Below are 25,579 nucleotides of genomic sequence, written 5' to 3' on the forward strand. Positions count from 1 at the left end.
AGCAGATGTTTCTCCTAATATTCCCGGAGAGACTTTTAAAAGAAAAATGAGACAATTGTCGACATATAGTAAGAGTATAGAGATTTGATCAGACCAAAGATTAGTTGGTTTTTGAAGATTTTGGAAAGAAATGTTTGAGGTCACACTGACATCTTTGACTATTTATACTCTCCTATAAAATTCAAATTCGTTGTCCATTTCCATCTCATTAGTATCATTAACAGAAATAAAGCAGCAATATATTAATATTGAATTGTTTTGTGTGGGTTCTTTAGACCTTGTGCAACCAGACATTTCAAATCGGCCAGCATGAAACATGATTGCATTTCATCCCAACTTCCTGAATGGAATACAGGCTCGTGCACACAATCTGTCACAAAGGAGCACGCCTTCACGCTTCGGTACACACTCGGTGCTGCTCTTTTGGGATTGTTTTCTCAAAAACTATTGCAAGACTGTCCAAAAACTCCCCCAAAAAAACCAAATTCCTCCTTTGTTTCAATATAAAAAACAGACGAACTCGGAGGACAAATCATTGGTGCTTAGAGTCAAAACAGCATGAACCCGTTGTGCTGAACCCTGTGTTTTGAGTTTTTATTGGCTGGCTTTGCTCTTAAACAAAAATAGTTCACGCATTACACACCAACAGCATAGAACCTCCAGTACTACCCACAAATCTCTTGGCATTGAAGATCATTGTTATGGCAACGGTAGGGTACAGAACATTGTGCGGCTCTCTTAACTCAAACCAGTAATGCTCTTCCCTCACCGTTCACGCTGTTACTGACACTGCAACAAAACTCTTTCGGTTATACAATCCTGTCCTGAAAGAGCCTACGAACAGAAATAAACCTTATTTCGTTAAAAAAAGAAGAGGGAAAGCATAAAACAAATTCAGATGACTTTATTTTAAGTTAAAGCAATGTGTCATTGCACAATACTGTTTAAGTTGCAATTCATAACTTTTGCTTTTCTATCGCCATCTCTGCTGCAGCTTAAGTTACGTACTTTTACATTTACATTTATTCATTTGGCAGACGCTTTTATCCAAAGCGACTTACAAGTAGCAATCAGGGGTAAGGTGTCTTGCTCAAGGGCCCTTCAGTCATGACCTGCTGGCACTGAGATTAGAACCGGCAACCTTCTGATCACAAACCCAACGCTGTAACCATTAGGCTTAGACAGATTGCAGCTTCAACAATTAGATGCTAAGTTTGAATTAGTCAAACTCAGGCTTGCTTTGGCAAACTTAAGTCACAGAAGATGATAAATTGGGAAACATTCACGTTCAATCTTGTTACAGTGTGAAAAATTAGGAAACCGTTACGGAGGATGTTTGTGAAGGAAACAGGTGCACAAAAACACAATCTCACGCCGCTTGTCAAAGAGAGCCCGCTCTCGTCCGCATGAGTCCCAGCTGCCTCTAACACATGATAAATGCTTGTTTTGAGATGCATGATTGGAGATACGATTGTAGCCCTGAAACAAAAGAGCAGATATATGAGTCTGCAGGAACTTACGAGCATGAGACCTGAGAAAGCTAGAAAAACACAAGGGCTACGTCTGGAACAGGATATACAACAGAGCTTACCGTGTAGAGCACTGTCCCCCACAATGCATTGCACTTGCTCTTGCAGTGTGATGAATACACCAGTCAACAATCATTCTCGTCTACAATCATCATTTAAATTTCCTCTATGCACACATAAACAGGCAGTCACACTTCAGACGTCTGTTGACAGAGCATCTAGGGCGGGAACTCTCACCTTTTTAACTGCACTGTAAAAACATCTTACTAGACGGATGCTGCACTACTGGTGAGTACACTTATGCTAAATTGTTGCTTTCTTATGTAGATAAATCATGCGTAAAACATCTTTTGAATAGTTGATTTTAAAAGGAATAAAAGAAAACCGATCTCTTTCGTGCTAAAAACAGTATCTGAATTCAGAAAGGGAATCACACAAAGCAACAACATTCTTTTTTATTTATTAATTATTTGTAATAACATTGTAAGGGATTTCTGACTTTAAACAAAGAACCAAGCAGAACCAAGCATGGTAAACAGAATAAAATGTCTACTATAGAAGAACCTAACAGCAACACAAAAAGGTATTTTTGCCTACAAACGGTATAAAGGTGTACGTTTTATTAGGTAAATATAGTTCTAAAGGGTAGATATAAATAATCATTAAAGAGAAATCAAAACTCTGTCATGAATTCCTCGCCCTTAAGTTGTTCCAAACCTGTGTACATTTCTTTGTTCGGTTGAACAGGAAGGTATTTGGATTAATTGGAGTATCCCTTTGATATTAATAACATTATTATTTCACTTATAGAAGATAGCTCTCATACACATGGAAATCTATTAGTTGGTGTAAGACATAAATTGTTGAACCCTTTAGAGAAAATGAAATATGCTTATACGTATTGACTCTATCACAATCACTCAAGTCATGATCAACCTCACTGTGCATTTCATGACAGGAAACCACAATGAATGATAAACACATTGACAGTCCAACACTCGAACTGTGGTAAATTAATACAATGCTACAAGGAAACAAAATGTTCCTCAGGAAGAATTTAAATAGTCCGGCTGAAGCAAAGAGCTTAATGCTAGTATTTAAAATATTTGATTCAATTTAAGAATTAATGTGGAGTCATCAAAAAACCTTTGAATTAAATCTGACCACATTAAATTAGTTGCGCACGTATAGTGGCAGTCACAACAAAATAAACATTTACATTTACATTTATTCATTTGGCAGACGCTTTTTTACAAAGTAGTTTTTTACAGTGACACATTACTGCAGAGCAAACAAGTTCAAGTTGACATCAAAAGCTATAAGATCTTGATCAAAATCTAACTTATATTGGCAGGCTGTGCTGAATATTAAAACAATAAATCAATTTTCATACAGAATATCAAATGTTCAACAGAGGTGTGTAACGTAACCAGATGAACGCAAATAACTTCGTATTACGGTCATTTTATGAAATAGGCTACCTGTAGGAATGCTAGCAGGCCATGACAGTGAGCTACTACATTTTTACTGTAACCATGGCTGACACGATGACTAACTGACAGCAGCGCTGAGTAATTTCCCATAAACGCCGCAGTCGCCATGTACGGCATCACAAAAACGCATCTACCACGGGGGGCCCCTCCGGAGGTACGACGTCATAACGCCCGACGAGAGCGGGAGGGAACCAACCGCTCCAGCGCTACCCAATGAGCGCGCCGTATGCAAATGAGCTCCCGCAGGTTCGTGCGCGCCGGAGCTCCTCCCGCTAGCGCTCATATCATAGTTACTACGGATCCTTCAGCCTTCAGCACGCACACCGTTATCCCTTCAATCCCGCGTCGATTACAATGCGCGTTTAGCGTCGATGAAAGTTTCTTCTGACCTTAACTTTGGTTTTCTTACTGGAGTTACTGGATAGTGGAACACCAGCAGCATGAAGTACAAAGTAAGTGACGCTTTATACACGAGCGCGTTATTTCCGTGAACTCCATCAGTACGAGTTTATTCGAGTAAAACACGCCAGAGTAGTGGAGGTGTTCGTCATACCTGGTAGGGAATTCGTTCTTGTCTAACTTGAACGTGCAATAGTTAGTTTATATATATCCAAAAATTCCGTTATGTGTGTTTTGGGGTGTTATTCCAGTTGGATGTAATGATGTAACGCTACTGTTGGTTCCCATTCACCAGAAACATTCAACCAGCAGAACCCAACACATTACCAGTTGAGACCCACAGAGATCATCATAATCATTAAATTCCCATGTTACCATTAGAATGAAGAATTGTCGTAATAGTTTCTATTGCATAGATGGATATAATGTGTTATATTGGGGTATTTTTTCTGGATTGAGCATATTGTACCTTGTCTATGGTGTATTTACTAATGACACGTTATTGTTGATGTTTTATAGGCTTTAAATACCATAAGTTAAAGAAATGATTGAGAAGTGTATGCTAAAAGATTTGGGTTTTATGAAGGGTCCTTTAAGAAGGATGGGTTTCTCTAGTTAAATACTCTTTAGTTCTTTAGCTCCAGTCCTGCACACACAGCAGTCACTTGTATTGGACTGCATGCATGTATTGGATGACTGGTATGATCTAAAAGTAAGGTGTTAATCACATCATTTATTGCCGCCTCCACACAAAAGCACTCCTTAAGAGCTCATGTAATGAACGATGTGATTTACACTCTTGCATTTTAACTCGAGTTACTTAAAGCCACTTGAGGATATATGGGAGTCATTCATTACCCAGGCGTCCAACCCCTTTTCCAATTTGAGCCTCGCTGTGATTGTGTAACATGATGATTCGAAGCAAACAGCATGCATTTTGTTCGGAGTAACAGGGCTTGTGTTAAACTCTGTGTTTCTAGCGGGGCAGGAAAATTAAAACACCCCAGGAGTTGATGTGCATGACAGGATTTGATTTGTGCGTGGATCGCTCTTTTCACGGCACGGTTTTCTAAAGAAGCTGCTCCTGAAGACGTCATGTAGGAAATGATGAATAGACTTAATAATGACCTCTATATCTTTAAACAAGTTTTGCTTATAGCAGCGATTTTCAACCAGTGGTATGAGTAAGCGTAAGCAGGATCCAGGGGCTTGACTTTGCTTTGTTAAGCAGAAAGAGTAATAGCAGAATAGATGTTGATCGGTGTATATAATTGATTTATTTATTAAGTTATTTACATGATTTTGTTGTTGACTTGAGTCTTACTAATGGGGCCACGGTAGAGAAACGCCAGTTTATACTCTGTAGTCTACCATTCAGAGTTATTTTTAACATTAACAATGTTTGGTCAAAAAGCCAATCCCCTTTAAAAACACACATCAAATACAAGACGTGACTTCAACTGTGAGTCTTTCACAAGTTTGGGATACTCAAAAGTGGACGTCTCAACTTCAGCCAAGCCTGTACATCCAATCCAAGTACACACAGCGTGGGGGCAGCTTTTCATTTAGAAGAAACTTGGCCCTTGTGTGCGATTGCTTCCCGATTTGCATAGTCTTTGAGGCTCTCGGCCCTTTGGGAAGATTTGCTTCCTACTTTGGTAGGAGATTGGATCTGATCTTCCTGAATGGAATGCTTTTGTCTTTTTCACACTATCTGGGGAATGTGGAGCACTTGGCAGGACATGGACTGTTAGCGTATAAGTCTGTTTAGATTCCTCTTCGGTATGGCAAAGAGCCTCATTGTTTCAGATCGGTGAATTAAATGTGTTACAAGTTAAAGGCGCTTTATTTCAATTTTATTCATTTCAGACGAATCGGCTTCATGTTATATACGGTAACACTTGCGTCAAAACAAACCGCTCTTTTAAAAAACGTTTTAAAACAAATATTAGAATCAAATAGTTCAGACTGCAAATTCGAAATGGATAAGCCACGTTTTACATCCCTTTTTTACGTCTACATAACCAAACACAAACGATTTACTACGGTATATTAGGTATAATCATACTCTCTAGTCTCTACTGGTTAATTTATTTACTCCCTAGTGACCGCCATAACCGTAAGCTATATTTTTAGAAATGAATCTTTTTGTTTTGAGCTTTTTTACACAGCTCATTGGCTCATTGTGGTTAACTATACAACAGGGATCTTGTGTCAGTATGTTTGAGGTCAGGGCCGCAGGGGCAAACTGTTCACCCTAGTGTTGTTTTTCATTCAGGACGATTGATGTACAAGCTGTTCTAAACTTATGAGAACTGTCAAACCCTACAGACAGGATTTCTTTAACATAAAAAAATCATTCAAATAAATGTTATTAAATGTTTTACTTGCAAATGATCATACTAAAAAATAGATATTTTTATTGTATAATGAACATATAGAAATCATAGCAATGGTTTTTTTCTTATGTGTGATAGGCGATAACACCTTATCAACCATATGTAGCAGTCTTTGTTGTGTTGCCAGGCAGTTGCTAAGATGTTCTGGTTGGTTACTAGGGAATTGCCAAGGGGTTGCTATGCTGTTCTAAAGATGCTTTGAAAGAACCCTCTCTCAAGATTGTTATATTCTGATTGTCTAATTTGGTTTGGACCGTTGTTGGGGTAAATATTTTCATCTGTATGTTGTTTGCCGGACGAAGTGAATGTTTAGAAATTCATACACATATTTATTTGAAATACCTTACTTTATAATTTTGCATATTAGCTTTTAGATAAGTGGCCCTGGCCAGAGAAACCACACCGTGATCCTTCTCATGTGCAAGATGAACTTTTGACTTTCTGGGATGTTTAAAGTGGCAACAGGATTTGGCAATGGACACAAAACTGTTGTTATCTGTGATTTTCACAATCCTACCTCTGTGAGACTCAAAGTGTCAAGAAAGTCATTCATAGGGTCATAAGGTGAAGCAAAGCTGTTAGTTAAATATTAAAGTCTCACCAGAGCCGTTGTTCCACCTTTGGAGCCGTGAAGATACAAAACAGACCTCAGCCTTCAGTTTGCACGGTCACGTGGTCGAAGTCTTGACGTCAACGATCATAAAGGTCAGCCAGAACCTCTGTCAACATTGCACTCACAGGTGAGCAGGAGCGAGATGATACGCAGGACACAAATAATTCTGTAACATTCAGAAAGATTTGGTTTCACAGCTTCTGTTGCCTGTTGAACACTGAGAATAGTTTGAGACGGAACTTTAGGAAAACAGCGAGACGAAAGCGAGACGAGCCGCCCCTCCTTCCAAACAGAACACTTTCCTCGGGCTTATACAACTCACTTTCACAAAGCACAAATTTCCTGGCAGTGAAGTAAATGTCCAGGGTTTTTTGGTTCTCTATCCAGACTCAGGTCTAAGGCTAGGGCTTTGTTTGTAAATTGACATTGTTCTCAAAACCTTCTAGGGGAAAAAACAGGGGTTGCCCCAGTGAAATGGAAAGTACTAGGTGGGTAAACCGGGTGTATCACGTAGTGTTTGTGTCTGAAAGAGAGGGATTCAATTCTGTATCCAGTAAGAAACAAAACCACAACAGATTTCTCAATAGTAGTCAACGAAAGAAAAACAGAGGACAAGCCTCCCGAGCAAAGAACGAAACAATCCTCCTGAGGGGTGGGATTTTATAAAATATCTTTGCGCTTTCTTCTATTGGAAAACATTGGAGTATGAAGACATGCGTGTGTCTATACGTGTTGGTTTGTGTGTGTGTAGGGGTGGTATTCGTGAATAAAGAACAGTTCCCAGCAGGCATTCCACATTCCCCAGGGCAAGAACAAGGGCTATTCACAGAGCAGGTCTCAACCAGAGCTCCACAACACAGTCCGACCGTGTTTAAAAGAGACAGACAAAGAGAGAAGACGATTCTGAAGGAGCCGGAGCCCTCCTGCATATTTCAACATAGGGGGTTGCGAAGATGCATCAAAAATGTGAATCTTTCAAAACAACGTCCGGGCCGGTATCACCATACACATTATGAGAAACACATCCATCCCCAAATATAGTGCCTGATATCTGCTTCATTTATGAGATGGAGTAACAAGTAATAATAATGCTGTCTATTTGTACTTGCCCTCGCATTGTTTCCAATGCGTCATGAACTTTGAACTTACTTTGCAGAGCTACATTGGTTTAAGAAGAATGGCAATTTAGTATAAGAGTCATGCGTACTACGATACTTTCACTTTTGAGAGCAACCCACATTTTTACGAGGGCGAGTTTGTGACAGTATGTTCAGTTACTGCATTTGCCCTCAATTGTGAATGTGTGGCTGCAAAAAATGCTCCAACGTGTATTTCGTCAGATGATCGTCCTAAATGATTTCAGTATTGTGTTTTGCACCATTCTCTTTTGGTTTAAGACGTTCGGGTGGGTTGGAGTCTCAAACAGTTAACCATCGCACAATACATTTATCACATTGTCTCACATCAGCATCACGTTTATTGACAGGAGGATGAGGACTGGACCGAGTGTTTGATATCAGTTGAAGTGTTGTAGATTGAGGCAGTTCAGTGAGGTGGAAGGTTCGATTACCGTTTGGAGATTATCTGGAGTCTGGGGTGTGATGGTAAACTGTGAGATAAGAGGAACATTGACAGCTGTGAATGAGGAAACCAAAAATGGTGATGAGATAGTGTAGGACATTTCCCCTTGAACTTTGTGACTTCACTGGTAGTCATCACCATTTAAAGCATGACCTCATTTTTAACCACGGACACAATTGAAAGTTTGACGTATTTGTCATCCATTGTTCATTTTATTCATGCATGTCATCAGACCTTTTACATCATATGGGATCATGAAAAAGGTTTGGTGAAATGCATGAATGTCTATATATTCTAGTCAAAGTATGGCCGTGGAAAAAAAATGAAGAGACGAAAAAATCTGTTTTTATGATTTTTTTATTTACAAGTTAAAATGATCATTTTTGTTTTATTTTGTGAACTACAGACAACATTTCTCCCAAATCTCAAATAGAAATATTGTTTATATTTGCATTTATTTGCAGAATATGAAAACTGGAGAAACAGGTGAAAATAACTTGAAAATATTTGATATAGACACACATTAGGGCTAGGCTGTCATTTTTAAACAAGAAGGAAAATGTAAGTAAAGATATTAAGATAAAGGTATGTCAATATAGACATAATAGGTAGAATATACACATATCTTACGGGTTTTTTAAATAACTGGTTAGGACACTTGATAGTGTGAGGTATTGTTGTTTACGGACATGTTTTCCATTAGGCTTGTCAGAGACAAACCGCTCACCCTATTGACCCAAAATCCTTTAGCAAGAAATTTATAGCGAGCTCATGTTGTGCTTATCAGCAGCGGCGCAGCACAGACTTTCCAGAGCGGTGTGAAATTGAACTGACATTAGGGGGTGAATTTCCCTCTCTTGAAGGCCCGCCCCTGCTGTGACATCATAAATCCATCACACATCCAAACCGCTCGCTGGTTTTGGGGGGATTAGGTCTGGAAGTATCTCCCAGAGGAAAAGTGAACCTAGTTACCCCACACTTCATATAAACCATCCACAAAAACCCCCTCAGTACATGCAGACCCGTTGGAGTTAAAAAAAAAAAACATTTAAGCAAACACGGCTTACAGATACTGCATTATGCGATTTGTGTGTGTGTGTGAACGGCGACAGTTAGGTAAGATTTCTACAAGACACCCGATAAAGTCAGTGCTAGGTCAACATTGTATGTTGGAAAATATGAAACTAGTGTTGTCGAGGGGTTACGATGTAAGATAAAGACTAGCTTCGGGCTAATGGGTGGTGTGCCTTTCTTGAAAGTGTTGGTTAGGTTTAGGGATGGCAGTTCAGTATCGTTTTTTTCTAATAAATTGTATGTTGTTGATTCACTTTGTACAAAATACGAAATCACACTTTGTGAAAGTCACAAAAAATGTTGGGCATCATATGTACAGTTTTGTCCATGTGCACAACAAATGCACAACTAGGCAAGCTTCTTCAAAATGCTGGAGAGGTTTAATAAAATGCTCTCATGGTTTAAAGGTGTTGTCTGGTTAAGTCTTTGAGGTTGCAAAGTTGGCTGCAATCTGTTTGGGGTGTTTGTTTGTCGGTTGGTGGGTGGACGGGTTTTTTCCCCAACTGAATGCCGATTACTGATTCACAGTGCAGAGGAAACGGGAGGGACTGTTGACATCACCCCAGCACTGAAATGAGAAATGTCTTTCGGTTTTACAATCGGTGGTCAGAATGCAAGGTGGTACCAATGAAATGCAATGGTTAAAAGTGTGTGTTCCCCCCTCAGGTCGCATGGGAGTTTCCAGAAAGTTTGTGTACAAACAAGCAAATTGTATCAAGCAGATTTTGTCCTCATGTTAGATCTGTCAGGCAGATCTGTATCTGTATCATACGTCCGTCATTTTGAGTGATAATCCTGCGAAGATGCAATGTTTGAACTTCCACTATGCTTACTTTTTGTCAAAGTTGCGTCCATCTTTTGTTTGAGATCGAGTAAAACATGTCTGTCCCAAAGATGATAAAGTTCTTATGGTCATAGAAAGTCAAAGTTTTGTTTAATTATGGACTGAAATGTGACCTGGGTGTGTTTAAATGAGATTAACTTTGCCAAAGTAAATGGAGAACTGTTGTACCAAGAGCGTTTACCGTCCTAAACAAGTTTATTCAACCCTGTTTATTCTTTTTTTGTCTTTAACTCGACACAACAGCTCGCTTGAGTCATCAGGTCTCCGTTAGAGTCATTATCGTAATTATCTTCTACATTTACTCAAGTGCAATGAGGGGAAGAAGGTGCTGGTTCACCAGTCACACCCACTCGAGCTTCGCCCCAGGGGACGTTAAAGTGAGCTGGCCTTAATTTCCACACCACTTTATTTTGCTACAGGAACACACCACTTTTCCTAAGCCAGGGGTTTTGCTTATTGGGCGAAACCATTTAATGATGTTTGGTTGTGCTTTTTTTATGCCTTTGGGCACTGTGTTGGTGACTTTGGCTGCGGTTTTTGGTGTGCTTATTTACTGACTAACTTAATCGTTGACTTTGCTTTTGCTGGGGCAAAGCCAAAACCACCCAAGAAGGTGGGGTCTTGCTTAGGATTAGGTTGCATAAGTGTTCTGGAGGTTGTTGGTCGACTGGCACGTATTCGACATACAGGCAAACTAAAGGGTTGATTATACAAACTGTCTAGCCACAAAAACGTCTTTATTTAGAAACTGGATGAGTCATGAGATTCCCGAACGTCTCTGAGCAAGGAGGTGATGTAAAGAAATTGCGCTCCAGGTGTTGATGTGGAAAGCTACAATAAAGCCAGACTCACAATATAAATCTGTAGACGTTTTGCACCTCATCCGACTAAATCAAGTTTGTTGAGAAAACCTGGACACGTGTTTAGCCAAAACATGCTGGCATTTTATATGATAGTCAAAACGTTCATGAGAGACAATGAATTACTTTCTGTAACGATCTTTAAAAGAGTTTGGGCTTCAAATGTTATCGGCTAATGTTTAGCACTTGTGTTTACCGGTGCAAGGAATGCCGTCGTCTCGAATCAATTTATAATGTGTGTGTGACATCCGCATAGTCCAACATTATCATTAGCGTGGCATAATGCACCTATACATTTGCTTAACCAAAGCTCAGCGTCTTAAATACTTAAAGGACTTAAGTGTAGTAAAAACGGCCGTTTCATGACCGTTTATCTCTCTGTTTGTGTACGTCTGTTGCTATGCTGTGAGATTAGAGATTGACTAACTACAGTCACAGGTCACTGTTATTTCTCCAGGTATCAAAAGTGGATACAGTACATCATTTGTTTGTTGTTTTCACATGTTACTTCTTCAAAACAGAAAGCGTTGCATTGTACGCATGTGAATTTCTTCTTTTTTCACGGAAGCATTTGCACAAAAGGAAATGTGGTATGGCAGTCGAAATGTAGAGAAGCTTTCAGTTCTGCTTATATAGATAAAGAAGGTTATAAAACATATTTTGACAATGGAAGGAAATATCCCACACGCGGGATCTTTTGACCTAGACCAAGGTAACCACTAATTTTACCAAGCAAAGCCCTTAGCAACTACACAGAAAGAAACTTTTTACAAGTTAACTTTCACGTTTTGTTCTCTTTTAAAGTTAGCATCACTTTTACTTTTTGCAAAATATACAAGCAACTTTTATTGGTTATGCATGTAGTTGGAAGATTTTAATGCAAGTTTCTATTTTTTTATGTTTTTTTATAATATTTCCAAGCAAACAAGCCTGTCTGAATGGAAGAAACAGGTACAAACAGCCTTTTAGACCACTGTGACCCTAAAGGTCATGTTTTAAAGCAAACTGTATTAGGGTGCCGTGGTTCCCCCGGCAGGGGTTGTTGTCATGCCCTAATGCGGGTGACAGAGGCCACGAATGTGAGACAATAGCCATGCGACCAGACGCCCAATCAGAGATAATGATGCTGCTCGAACAGGAAGGTTCACGTGGGAACCGGATTACTTGGCATTGTGGGAAAGCAAATGAAGGCACACACAATCTGCTAACACACAACTCGAAGAAAATCTAATAGACGCCCCGCTTGGAGTGAATGTGGGGTGTTTGTTATAGATCAATACATTGTCAGGCCAGTTAGTCGACATTTACATTTATTCATTTAGCAGACACTTTTATTCCAAGCAACGGATTAGAATAAGAACAATTAAATGAATTTACATTGAATTTGAATTGAATGTGGATTTAGTTGAGTTGCCTTAAACCAGCTTAAGAAGCTGGTTAGCTCCTGACTTCCCTCGGTTTTCAATTCTCATCAGAAATGGACTAAAGCACACAGTTCAAACACACCCTAGACCTGACAAATAGATTTAAGAAGGATTTTAATCCCTGATTTGATTTAAGATGAGTGTTGTCGGAAGATCGGATCTGAAATAATGGTGTTCTGTGGTCTGGCACAAGCTGACCTAAATTCTGCCAGTGCTGTTTGTGTGCTTTTATCTCAAAGCGGTTTTCAGTGACTGACAGAAAAATGGTTTTCCAGCAAAGTCCTGAGAGAAATGTTTTGGCTAGAGAGGAGTCGGGCAGTTTTATGATTATTTTCTTAGTGTGATCTGGGACGACACGAGCGTTCGGAAACACAAGTTATTACTGAGGCATTTGAACATGGAGTCAGCTCCCAGCGGGCCTCTAAAATGGGGTTACTGGGATGTTTTTCATCCATCAAGTTGTTTCAAAGACCAAGAACCCACAAAATATGTCTAAAAATCACCATTTGTAGGTGTAACCAATCCAAGATCATACGTCACTGTCTGTGATACCAATGAATGGCTAACAATCTCTCTGCTGTTGTTTCTTCAATGTCCTTGCAAAACATCATTCCTAATAATATAAAAAATTATCGTTCCTTTTTTCTAGAACCTGATGGCCAAGGCGTTGTATGACAATGTCCCGGAATCCCCAGAAGAGCTGGCTTTCCGTAAGGGAGACATTCTGACGGTCATTGAGCAGAACACAGGGGGGCTTGAGGGATGGTGGCTGTGTTCGCTCCACGGTCGCCAAGGGATCGCCCCCGGCAACCGCCTCAAACTGCTCATCGGCCCGATGTTTGAAGGACATACGCCTGCCTCGGCCTCTCCACCTCAGAGTCACGCCCTACAGCAGAGACCTCTTACCCCTCAGGGTGTGTACCAGGTGCCCCCCTCTCACCAGAGCCCACAGGAACCGGGTATCTATCAGATCCCAGCATCAATGGGCGTGTACCAGGTTCCACAAAGAAGTGCGCTGGCTGTGGATGGGACACCTAGCAAGGTAACGTAATAATAGTTTATCTCCCAGTTTTATTCTTTGACAATTAAAACTCATTTATGAAATATTTGGTATTTACACTGGCTTGTTGACCCCTACGTCTGATATCATGATCCCAGCACCCTGTTTGTTTATAGTCCGGATTAAAAGAGTCTCTATGTCCGGCCAAAAGTAGTTCTGGAACCGAGATACAAGTACACCCTGCCCTGCCCACTACCGCAGCTCTGTGGCTTTGTTTAGCAGTTTTATAATGTCCCGTCCATGCGTCGGACTTCATTGGCGCTCCCTGAACAGGAAAGCAGCAGCGGGGATGGAAAAATAAATCATGATATCAGGCTACCGAACACGCTGACATAGTTTTAAGAATGACAACTAAAAATTCCCTTCTCTCACATGCAGCGTAGACTGTGTTATCTACATTTCCTGAAACAGTCATAGGTTTTAATTACCAACACCGTCACCCACATACAAACATGTACCAACCACATCCATAGTTGCTCTTGACACAGTATACAGACACAGAGGAGAGATGCCCTACATAGCGCAAAGTGTTTTAATGCCTGCATCTGATTTCCAAATGCCAACACGTCCTAACAAGACAATAAAATACTTGAAGCAATATTTACCACCATATGCATTGACTTTTTTATTTATATATTAATATTGAAAACGTAAATCTATGTAATTATAAATCTATGCATATAACAGTAAATCTATGTAATTATAGACTGTTTGTCAGACGCTTTTGTTGGTTATAATATAACAATTTAATTTAAACTAATTTTAATATTTTTTCATATATCGATTGTATTGCTATAGATCCTTTGTGAAGGTCTGGCGGAAGTTGGGCCACATAACGCTTGTTTATGTTGTTGAGCTAAAGTTTTATGAAATTTTGCAGACTATGTTCGATGGCATATTAGTAGTTGTTTTCATTTTCATATTTATAGTTGAGAATCAACAGTATTCATTTTGACTATTAAAATTGTTAAGAATCAGTTTTAAAAGCTTTCGATTTGTGTGTTCATCAGCAAAAGAAAGAACTGAACACGTCAAACTCAAAAACCCACACACACATTTAAGCTTGTGTCTATTTCTATTTTCCGCTCTGAGAACTTGACACGGTCAGTGGTTATGAACTGTCCACCACAAATAATCTTGACACGATACGTGTAAGAAGAAGTTTACCTTTGAATGAACTGGGCTCATTGAGGATTGGCTGGTTGTGTTGTTTTCTGTCTCAGAATAAAGGCAACCCTTGTTTGTTGTTTTTACAGCACTTGGCACAACAGTCGGGCAGCTCCGAGCATGAGGTCAGAGGGTGTGCCCGCATCTGTAAATGTAATGTTGGGCTGATGCTCCTCTGACTTGAGTGAAGTGCTTACAGAAGGTGTGGCACAGCGAATGAGCAATAGAACCGTTTCCTTCCTGATCTCACTACCGAGATCAAGTAAAAACAATAGTATCTCTTGTTTTTTTGGTTTTAACATGAACGTACAGAAGGTGTGTTGTAGTGTTATTCTGGGACTTGTGGATGATGTGTTTGATGCTGGCACAAGGCAGGATTTGGTCAAATAAATACGCAGGGCGGTGCTGTCCCGGCCTGACCCGAAGGACACAGTGATCTAAGACCGTCCAGAGCTGCCCTATTCATGCCAGGCAGAGATTGACCCGGGCGAGAGCGATCTCAAACAGTGACATAACCAGACTCAATGAGACAAAGATCTCATGTGTGTGGTTAAGTCATTTAAAGGGACAGTAAAAATGAAAACTTGCTCACACTGATGATCATGGAACCTGGATGATTTACCCTCAAAGATGGGGTAACTTGGATGTAAGGGATCTAGGAAAATCACTCTAGATCCCTTACATCCAAGTTACCCCATCTTTGAACTTTTGCCATCTGGCCGGCGCTTCAGAGCCGCAAATACCAGGACTGCCAAGTACAAGAACAGTTTCTTCCCCCAGGCAATCTACCTCATGAACAGTTAAATGTTCCCCACTTATGCAATAAAAATGTGCAATATCCTTATATTTATTGTTAACCCCTCCATCCTAGTACATCTCTGCATCTACTTAATCCTATCCGATTATAATTTCTAGCACAATTGTTTATACACTTATTTATTTGCCTATTTCTTGTCTGTGTGTTGTTGTCTCTGTGTACTGGAAGGTTATGTCACAAAAACAAATTCCTTGTATGTGCAAGCATACTTGGCAATAAAGCTCTTTCTGATTCCGATTCTGATTCTGATTCTGAATGTGAATAGAGGGTGAGGGCTGTCAAACTGCCCTACAAAGTGAGATTCTTTTTCAGCTACCCCAGTCCCCATTTACATTCATTACATGGAAAACATATGTTGTGGTCTACAGGAGAAAGTCAGTCATGCAGGTTTGGAATGATGTTTGTATTCTCTGGTCCACGGTTTGGGTTTTTTGGATTAGTCTTCATGAGTCAGATCATAAATCATAACACTCTGCCCACTCTATAGGTTTGGTTGTCCGTAATCACACTGACCGGCTTTTGTTCTACTGACGCATCCAATCCAGACCTTTGTTTGTACTTCTCTGTCTCCAGTAGATACCGTCAAAGATTGTTGTCGGAGGCGTAGGCTGGTCATAAATCAGCGCTCACTTCTAAAGAAATCTTGAGCAGCTATAAAGAAGTTAAGCATTAGTTCAATGACTCTGAGATGAGACTTAAAATCTGTTAAATATGGCACAACTTATTGAAGAAATACGTAGGTCACCTCACCCTAAAAATGCAAGTTTGCTCACCCTCCAGCTGTGTACATTTGTTTGATGTGCTGAACACAAATGAAGATATTTTAATAAAAGTTTGTAACTAAGCTGATTTAGGTCACCATTGACTCCCATAGTAGTACGAAAGACTTTAATATCAATTTTGAAAATCCTTCGTTTTTCAAACGGATCATCCAGCTGTCTTTTTGTTAACATCCTTGTGACGTCTGATCGGACCCTGAAAATAAGTTAAGCCCTTAAACTGATTTATGGCGGTTTTCTCTCTGACATACATAACTTGAAATACCCAGTGGGCGGTAATGCACATGCTTGAAATCTCAAAATCTCATCTCATGTTTATCTCCTTATTATCGGTGTTTCATGCTAGAATCTTTACTCTATTATATTTAATAAGAGTTAACGACAAACCATTGAAATGGGGGTCATTGCATAATTAATGCATCTCTCAATACATCTCCCCTCTTGCATCATCTCCGTGCCCATGTTTAAATCACTCGCTGGGCTTCAACACTTCCGTGTGATGTAAAATTCATTACGGTTTCATGCATTAGGGTTAATGGTCGTGAATTAGCAAGGATTCTTAGCTCTCTTCGGTGTTTGAAACGTGGAAGATCCCCAAGGGTTTGATATTTAATTGCCTGCGTTGATGAGTTCGACTTATTAATAGGACGAAGCTCTTTTTCTGGCGCGGGTAGAACAGAGCAGATTGTAAGGGATGACAGTCAGACAACAGGTCGAGACAGAAGATTCCAGAAGCATTATTAATAAGAATATAACCAAAATAAAGTTGATACTCAAGTGCGGTTTCAGATATTATTCAGTAGGAAGAAATTACCATTCGTTTTATAAATGTAACTAGATCTAGTTGGAGACGTTTGGCCTGAAGAGGATGAGTAGGCAATTTCAAAGTGTACTCGGTCTTAAAGTCGCACCACACTCTCTTAAAAATAAAGGTGCGTCGTGATACCATAGAAGAACGTTTCTTTGTGGCGAAAAAAGGGTCTTCAGAATATAAAAAGGGAAGAAAGAGATGAAAATGGTTCTTTGTGGAACCAAACATGGCTTTTTTACGGCAACGCTGTGAAGAACCTTTTTTTTTTAAAGTGTCCCTTTAGTATTTTTTTCCTCTGTCGTTCGAACATGTAACAGAGATCGAACTGACAGATACTGACCGAATCGATCAGCTCGCTCGAACAGAGCTGCCAACATCACCGTCACCAGCTCATTTATAAAAGAGACGGACGCGTTTGTCCAGGAAAGACATTTAAAGATAGTAAGGTGTGAAATGATCGTTTACTCTCCCGGAAATCTCCTGCAAACTGCTGTAACACATCTCAACCAACAAAACAAGTGAAGAGAGAGACACTCGAGGTGCGATAGAAACAACAAGAGTGACTGAATATCTTGACTTGCTCAGATGTTGCTCTTCCGGAGATTTGATGGAGTTGTCAGTTGCGTTTCAACTTGGTCTCCGATGTTTGCTTTGGAGAAATACGGAACCAAATCCACGAAGAGTGTAGAGGTGTAAATGGACCCTAGTCAGATAATCTGGATTTCGGTAAATTGTTCATATTGAGATCTTCACAATTATTGACTTGTGATTTCAAACTTGACAGCTCAGACATTTTTCTTAGGAGAAATAATGGAGACATTAAAGAAATCTCATCTGTGGTCATTCTTTCTTATGGGATATTTTAAGCTTTATTTTCAGACATTCATTTACAAGTGATGTTTAAATATTGGAGTCATTATTTTGATTGTATGTTCTCTCCAGTCACTCTATTGAAGTATTTCATCACCCGGAGTTTCTCCAGCTCTGTTTACTTACTTCAGAGCTCTATTGTGAAGTCATTGTTTGTTCAGATAACTCTTGCGTCATGTTGCTTTTTCAATACTGATATTCTCCACACACACACAAAGAAACGCCACCGCAGGTCTCAGATTCAGATCTGATCCGGTCTTAGTCACGCAAACCCAGACAGAGTGTAAAAGAATCCAGGAGAGAAGAATATGTTTGCCTACAGGTTACACTTCACACCTTTCTCGATAACACATATGTATTTACTCACGTCTGATTGGCAGACGGCGGAGAAGTGATTTGGGTTACACATATGCATATAAATAACATTGATCGTATCACATGTCTGTCTCGTTCGCCATTTATTCTCACTTCATTTCCCAGGGTTTCTGGGAAGGCGATGTGATTTAAGACTGATGGGAAGATGCTGGGAGATGTGGGTAATTGGTGTGAACTTTGTTGAACCTGGCTGCTGATTTATGAACTGGAATGTCATTGATGTGCACCTAAACTCACAGAGTAAAAATATAAGTGTGACGGTCGTGCTTAGGAAAAACATCTGGCCGTTTCCATCTCCACGCGCCTGAGGGGCGACATGTGCGTGAGTCTGAGAAAGATGTTTTTTCCAGTTTTACACAATTGTTCAATGACTTAAATGGATAGCGTGTTTAAGAGTTCTAGATTTAGTTATCAAGGTGCAAAATTTCATTTTAAAAACAACTGTTGGTTCAACGTAAAAATATAAGTTACGTGGTGGCCTTAACATTTTGAGTTCATTCAACTTTAAACTCGTTGAGTTGACTAACATTTTAAAGCAATTTTGCACAATGTGTGTCGAGAACAGGAAGAGGAAGACAGACCGGCATTGTTAATGATTAATTAAATTAATAAACTTTCATCATTAATTTATTCTCAGGTCATGTCAAACCTGTATGACCTTCATCGTAAGGTCACAAAACCATTTATCAATATCTTCTTTTGTGTTCCACTAAAAATAAGAGTCATAAACATGTTTTGAATGACACACGGAAGAATAAATGATGATAAATTAAGTTTTATTAACTATTCTGCGATTACATAAATGCAAAGTGCTCATTTCTGAGCATCTATGGCCCTTATAATGTTGCCTTGGAAGGCAGCTGCCTATGTAGTCAGCTTGGTTTTAAATAGTGATCGTGTTGACTCTTGGACAGGATGTCGTACGTATGGTTTCAATTTTCAAGAACTGTCAGTGAACCGTCTCTGTTCCCGCGTGGTGACCGCAGTGTTTGCTGGTGCGTTTGGGACGGGGGCTGAGTTTTGGGAAGAGGGAAAATTCCAAGCATTCTTTTGTCTATCTGACGCAGGAAAGGAACTGAGCTTTAAACTGAGGAATTCTGACGGAAACAGAGAAAAGCGAGAAGCGATGATGGATTAGAAAACTCACAAGACGCCTGAAAGATTCATTTCCTTAATATCTATAGAGGAAACGAAGTGTAGATCCATCTCCTCTCTCTTGCAGGAGCATTCATCACATACACAGTGCAATGTATGATATCTGTTCTGCTTTTTGCAGATAGTATTTATTTGTATAATCGATTTTAATAAGAAGTGTACTACATTTTTGCAGTACACGAAGTCTGAATACCTGGTGCTCTGCTAAGACGATTGTCTGTTTTCTTATTGTTAATATGTTGGTTTTGAAAACATGTAATAAGTTCTTTATCATTTACTAAACATTTTGGCCAATTTGATGTTTTCAGACCGAATCTGGATCACAACGACGCAGGACATTCTTCATTTACCGGCTCTATTAATAATGTCCTCTCTTTTCGTTTCCCATAAGGTGGTGACCCCGGTACGTGTGGGACAAACGTACGCCTACAGTCCCACTTCAGATTCATCCAATGATCTTTATGATGTTCCTCCTCTTCGTTCACAGGGGGTGAGCGTCTCTTTCACACCTGACATGACCACACGATCATTGATGTGCATATATTTACATTATACACGTGTGCACAGGTCTATGATATTCCGGCTATGAAACAGACCGGACAGCACAGCACTCCCAGAGCACAGGGCATCTACGACACGCCACCCTCACAAGACCTTCGATCCAGAGGACTGTATGATATACCGCCAGCGTCACAAGGGGTATTGCTTCTTTTTCAATTTGTTGAAAAACTTAAGCCATGTCATAGGATAGTGAAACTTTTAAGCCAACCAAATGTCTAAAATATTTTTTCAATCCCTTCTGAATGGCTCCCTTGTTCTTATTCTTGTCACAAAATGCTATTTTCCAGAAATCTTTGGGTTACAAGTAAAACGAAATACTCTTTTTATTACTTTCCCCTGGTTTGCAAATGAAAGCCTAGCTTGCCAGCCGTGTTGGAGTCAAACTTAGAACGCCTCTACTGACTTTGCGAGGAGGTCAAAAAACGAAATAATTGCGCTGAAGCCCCTCTTATGTTTCACCACTGTGCTCGACGCAATACGACATAGGGTTTATTTTAAACAAACTCGAGGCACTATGTACGTGCAAACCTGTTATTAGTGTCGTACTTAATTGGGGCTTGTGGAAACCCAGGCTTACGCTGAAAGTTACATTTTAACCTCGACTGAAATCACTTACAGGCCAGCGTGTTTATTTATCGACCGATGTGCTTTTGGTACGGCCCGTGTGCTCCATTACACCATCCGGTCAATCCAGAGTTTTCTGTGCCCTTTAAAAGGTTGGAGTAAGATGATGGAAATTCAGAACTGGACATTAAACTTTTGGTAAAAGATTTGGGAAAACAAACTTTACGGTATTTGTTTAAGGTCATGTTTAAACTCAGTTTTGTTCTCGCAGGTATATTCCACACCGCCTTGTCGGAACAACGTTGCACAAGATGAAGGCAACTACGACTTTCCACAGCCGTTGAAGCACAAGCAGGAGGGTATATATGATGTCCCGCCAACATCCCTTTCCAAAGCGTCGCCGTGCTCCAACTACGACTTCCCGCCCAACTCCGAGCCCGTCTCCCGATTGGTCATGAACGACAGCAACGGTATCTACGACGTTCCCGCTAGTCAGCTCGCCGCAGGCGGATCTCACGACTTGTACGACATTCCGCGTGGAAAACCTCAGAACAGAGACAGACATAAAGCAGTGTACGATGTTCCTCCAGGAGACTCCCGGTCGCTTGGTGACGTGACTGACGGCGTCAACCGTTTATCGTTTTCCAGCACGGGAAGCACTCGTTCTAGCATGTCCACCTCGTCTTCTTCAGCCAGCTCCCCTGCCGAGGGTAGGCTAGTGTTGGATCTTGACTCCGCGGTACAACGGTTGAATCGCCTCCAACAAGGCCTGGATTCTTCTGTCGTCGCACTTCAAACTCTAGCTGCCTCGCCGCACTGGCGAACATACGGCTTCATGGAACGTCACGCCAACGAAGTCCGTGTCTCACTGGAGCGAGTCAAAGCCGCACTTAGCGACTTTCTTGTGTTCAGCCGCGGTGCGGCAGCAAACGCCACAGCACTGTCTGACTCAGGACTGCATTCAAAGTTGCGACGGCAGCTACAGCGTTTGGAAGATTCCCAGCAGATTCTTCAACAAACGCACCAGACTCTAGAGAACAGCAGCTGGGCGCTGAATGTCCTGGCAGCTGGCACCAAGCAACTGAGCAAATGTGATGAACTAGATCGTTTCACAATGGTGTCACGGACGGTGCCCGATGATGCCAAACAACTAGCCTCAACAATAGGGGGCAGTGCAGAGCTTCTCTTCCGGAGAGCGCCGATCGAGGGAATCGTTCATCCATTCACCTGCACACCGACAGAAGACGACAGCTACGGTGGACAGACCAAACCGTTCCCAGTAAAACAGGACAAAGCGAACAGTGAGAAGTGTGTGAAGAGCTGGATGGAGGATTATGACTATGTGCATCTGCAGGTGAGATTGATGATCATGTTTAACGGCGATGCCCAACCAAAATAACTTAATATTTTATCAGCAGTGCTTGAAAACAATAATCAATATAAAAAAATTACTCCAGCAACATTCTAGAAATCACACGGCACAAACAAACAGGACTCTCGAAACTGCATCGTGACGTCCTAGCAACCCGCCACTATTATTATGTTTTGCGACTTCTGCACAAACAAAAACTGCTCACGCTTCTTCACTTTTCTCATAAAGTAAAAATCTAGTTGGATAGCCTGTGGTTAACTGGAACAGGCTAGTTTCTTACGAAACTCTGTAGAATTGACCAAAGAGGTCACCAGCAAACCCACTTTTGGAACTTCTATAATTGCAATAAGGTATGTTCGAAAGGCTTGCAAAATCGTGTGCAAGTGTAAATGTCAAAAAGAAATATACAGTAGTCGTCATTTTGGCTTTCGTTTGTATGTTAATCCTAAAAGCAGAAATACAGATTGATGTTGTAAATGCTTATAGAAAGACACTTTAGAAAACGAAAAAATGCAGATTCTTACTTTCATTGATTAATACAGAGACTTTGAAAGTGGTTTTACTTGCTACTTGTTCAATTCTTTGAATATTTAGTCTTGAATTTTGTATAAATCTTTGATTGTTCATATCGCCTTTTGTATTGCTCTATATGCCTTTTTTATATAGTGCCTATTTACATTTCTTCCTTGTTTTTGTACTCATAAGTCTACTGAAGCGCTGCTAAATGGTCTTCCGTTGAACAAAGAATTGAATAGATATTTATTGTCAAACTACAAATGAATATACCTTCATTATTGCAGGGAAAAGATGAATTTGAACGGCAACAAAAGGAACTCTTGGAGAAGGAAAACATTGTCAAACAAAAAGTTCAACTTGGCCAAGAACAGGTATGAATGAATAAATTCACAAATACATCAAAAGCGCTTTGTCGTTACCTTCAGTCATTATTGATCAGCTAGATGGCCAAACTCTTTTTGACGTTTGATCGGTTTCCACACATACCTGGTACTAAAATCACAAAATTTCACGTGAAATAGGATGCTGAGGCGTCCTTATGTTCACCGTATATCAGGTCAGCTATAACAGCCTCACAGCTGCACATCCCAATGATGTGAAACTGTCTTAGGACAACTTGCACGGCAGATGGTTCCTTTTGCATGTAAACGTAAACAGAGAGAGCCAGCTGGAACATTGTTACGTCTATGTTTATGCATTCTTTTATTTTTTAAAACATGCCTTGGATGGATGGTGTCCAGTACGAAGTCAGGCAAACGTGAACTTTGCGAAGTATTTTAACGGCTTGATAAAACAGTTCTAACAGTTGTTGTTCTTGCTTTATAGCTGAACCAATTCAAACAGCTCGAACAGGAAGTGATCAAACCGGTTGAGAATGACATCACCAAATGGATCCCCCTTCAACATTCAAAAGGTTCCTCCTCCCCATCAGATAACTCCTCAGGTTTTTCCACCGGAAGCGGAACGCCGTTGTGCTTGCGGGAAAGACAGCTGCTGGGCTTTTATGCCGACCAATGCGAACAGCACTTTGTGACTTTGTTAAACGCAGTGGACGCTTTTTTCAGCTGTGTGAAAGCCGGACAGCCTCCACGAATCTTCGTGGCACATGGCAAATTCGTCATTCTCAGCGCACACAAGCTTGTGTTTATCGGAGACACGCTCTCAAGACAAGCGCCGGTGCCTGAAGTGGCCAATCGTGTGATGAACTTAAGCAACGTGCTGTGCGAGATGCTGAAAACGGTCGTGGGGGCCATCAAGATGGCCGCCCTTCACTATCCCAACACGGCCGCTGTGCAAGAAATGGTCGATCGTGTGACTGACCTCTCGCATTTGGCGCAACAGTTTAAAGTGCAGCTCTCGCAGATGGCAGTGTTGTGATGCCATAATGACGTCATGCACATTTGAACAAAGACTTATTTTAACGTAACGTGCATATTTATATACTATGTCGACGCATTACTGAAACTATGATCTTTGTATATAGTCTTGCTTTCTTCGTTTCTGTAAATATTTGGCTCTGTTTTTGTGTAGATTTGTTTTATATTTTATTAATAATATTAATAATTTGTATGCCATAAAATGATTGTGAGACGTGCGTTACGTTAACATTCCTTATGTTTGTGTATTAGACAACGCATGAGTCTTTAACTGCTTCTTGTTGTATTTTGATGATGGCCAGGACCCACAAAATGAAAATAGTTTGAAAGCATATTTTGTACATGTGATGTTTTGTGTGACGTGCCCTCTGCCGAGCGTACAGACTGAACGAAGTAAAGATTTCTTTCTTTGCTACATGAACGGTGTTACATTTATTTTTATTGTCATAATGGATAACTTCATACTAAAGTCACCCTAAAGTCAAGAGATATGAAATAAGACATTCTATTTTGCGCAAAGAAAAAAAGCTATAAAAATAAAGATAGCAACTTGATCATTTGAATGTGAAAATTGTAAAACAAAAAAGCGAAACCTTCTAAAACAAGTGTGAAATCTGACATCAGCAAGACACTTTCCCAGGAGATTTCAGCCACCCATTAACATAACCAAATGTCGCAGCCAATCCATACTTCCCCAAGTATGATCAGATGACCCAATTGGATTGGGAAAATCTGATAAAAACCCTAAGATGGATGTGAAGTATCCCAAAGCACCTCTTTGGCCTTTGTGACTAATACTTTCCATTCCACAAAGTTGCGAAATGAGAATTTATCATTGCCGGTGAGGTTCAGAGTCGATGATGAGAGGCCACACTAAAAGGATTGAAGCAGGAGTGCCACATCAGATTAGCAATAACATTAACCTGCTCTATAGATGAACGTCACATGTCGGTAATCTAAATCTTATTTTGTGAGTTTTATTACACCGTCTCACCTGACTGGCCTTGGAGGGTCATTTGTTGTTTTGACGATGTGTTTTACAGATGTATAAAGTGAGCACATGTTTATGTCTGTGGCCTGTGGTTTCATGAGATGAAGGACATTAGATCATGAAGCAGGTGCTCTGCGGCTCTCTGCAGCTGGGCTCTGGATTCACCAGCCTTGAATAACAGCAAATGTTTGATAGATCACGTCTGATGAAGATTCATACAAAACTAGCACATTATTTTATGTGTTTGACGTGTGTTCAGCCTTAATAGAAAGAGATGTGGCCGGTAGTAATGTGCATACAAGCCCACAAGAATACTGTTTGTAAATGACCTCATATTAAAAACACCAGCCTGTGTGCCGTTGTTCTGATTCTCTATCTGCTCAGTTTGTGCCACAGTACCTCCCAAAACATAAGACAGACCCCAAACTCTAAACCTCAAGTCAGTGGGACGGTAGCACATTATAATGGTAGCGCAAAGTGTCAGATAGCACAATATACATGCACAGTATTGTTATCGTGCACATTTCAAAATACTGTGAATCAAGTGCATAAAGAGCCGAATAACAAATGTTTAAAATGCTTCTGGCTTCGGATATAATGAAACAGACATTACATGCATAATTAAATCACGGATTCCGTTATAGTGAAACAAAGGTGAAATATACAAATATACATAATTGGCTGAAATTGTTTGACTATTATATTGGCTACTTCTAACATATTTATTTGCTTTAATATTTAAAAAACATGAAAGGTTTTATTAAGTTGTCAAACTTCTTACTAAGAGGACGACACTGATGTTTTCAAGCTTTTACGTCTGCCTTGGTAAAAAAAACACAATTGTGATTATACATAGTATCGTGCGCAACGATAAAATAAACAGCGATTATCATGATATGAAAATGGTCAAATACTTGGCATATTGGCCCTAACAGGCCGGCATTTTACA

The 25,579-nt window shown here is 40.2% G+C and overlaps 1 protein-coding gene across 2 annotated transcripts; it reads left to right on the top strand.

Moving 5' to 3' along the window:
• Positions 1-1,719: 1,719 nt before the first annotated feature.
• nedd9 (neural precursor cell expressed, developmentally down-regulated 9) lies at positions 1,720-24,058 on the top strand. Of its 2 annotated transcripts, none has more exons than XM_079484883.1 (7): positions 1,720-1,817; positions 12,866-13,258; positions 19,642-19,740; positions 19,818-19,949; positions 20,647-21,729; positions 22,548-22,634; positions 23,089-24,058. In XM_079484883.1, the coding sequence occupies exons 2-7, from the start codon at positions 12,872-12,874 to the stop codon at positions 23,638-23,640; spliced, it is 2,340 nt and encodes a 779-aa protein (XP_079341009.1). In that variant the 5' UTR covers positions 1,720-1,817; positions 12,866-12,871; the 3' UTR covers positions 23,641-24,058. The 2 variants fall into 2 exon arrangements, with proteins under 2 accessions (XP_079341009.1, XP_079341008.1); XM_079484882.1 differs by lacking the exon at positions 1,720-1,817 and adding an exon at positions 3,314-3,474.
• The last annotated feature ends 1,521 nt before the right edge of the window (positions 24,059-25,579 follow it).

Source organism: Barbatula barbatula (assembly GCF_947034865.1).
Source record: "Barbatula barbatula genome assembly, chromosome: 21".
NCBI lineage: Eukaryota > Metazoa > Chordata > Actinopteri > Cypriniformes > Nemacheilidae > Barbatula > Barbatula barbatula.

Bases quoted from the DNA above. Each gene is read 5' to 3' on its own strand.
- nedd9 (XM_079484882.1), top strand. The intron at 13,259-19,641 runs GTAACGTAATAA...GTTTCCCATAAG, and splicing joins TGGATGGGACACCTAGCAAG to GTGGTGACCCCGGTACGTGT. The intron at 21,730-22,547 runs GTGAGATTGATG...TCATTATTGCAG, and splicing joins ATGACTATGTGCATCTGCAG to GGAAAAGATGAATTTGAACG.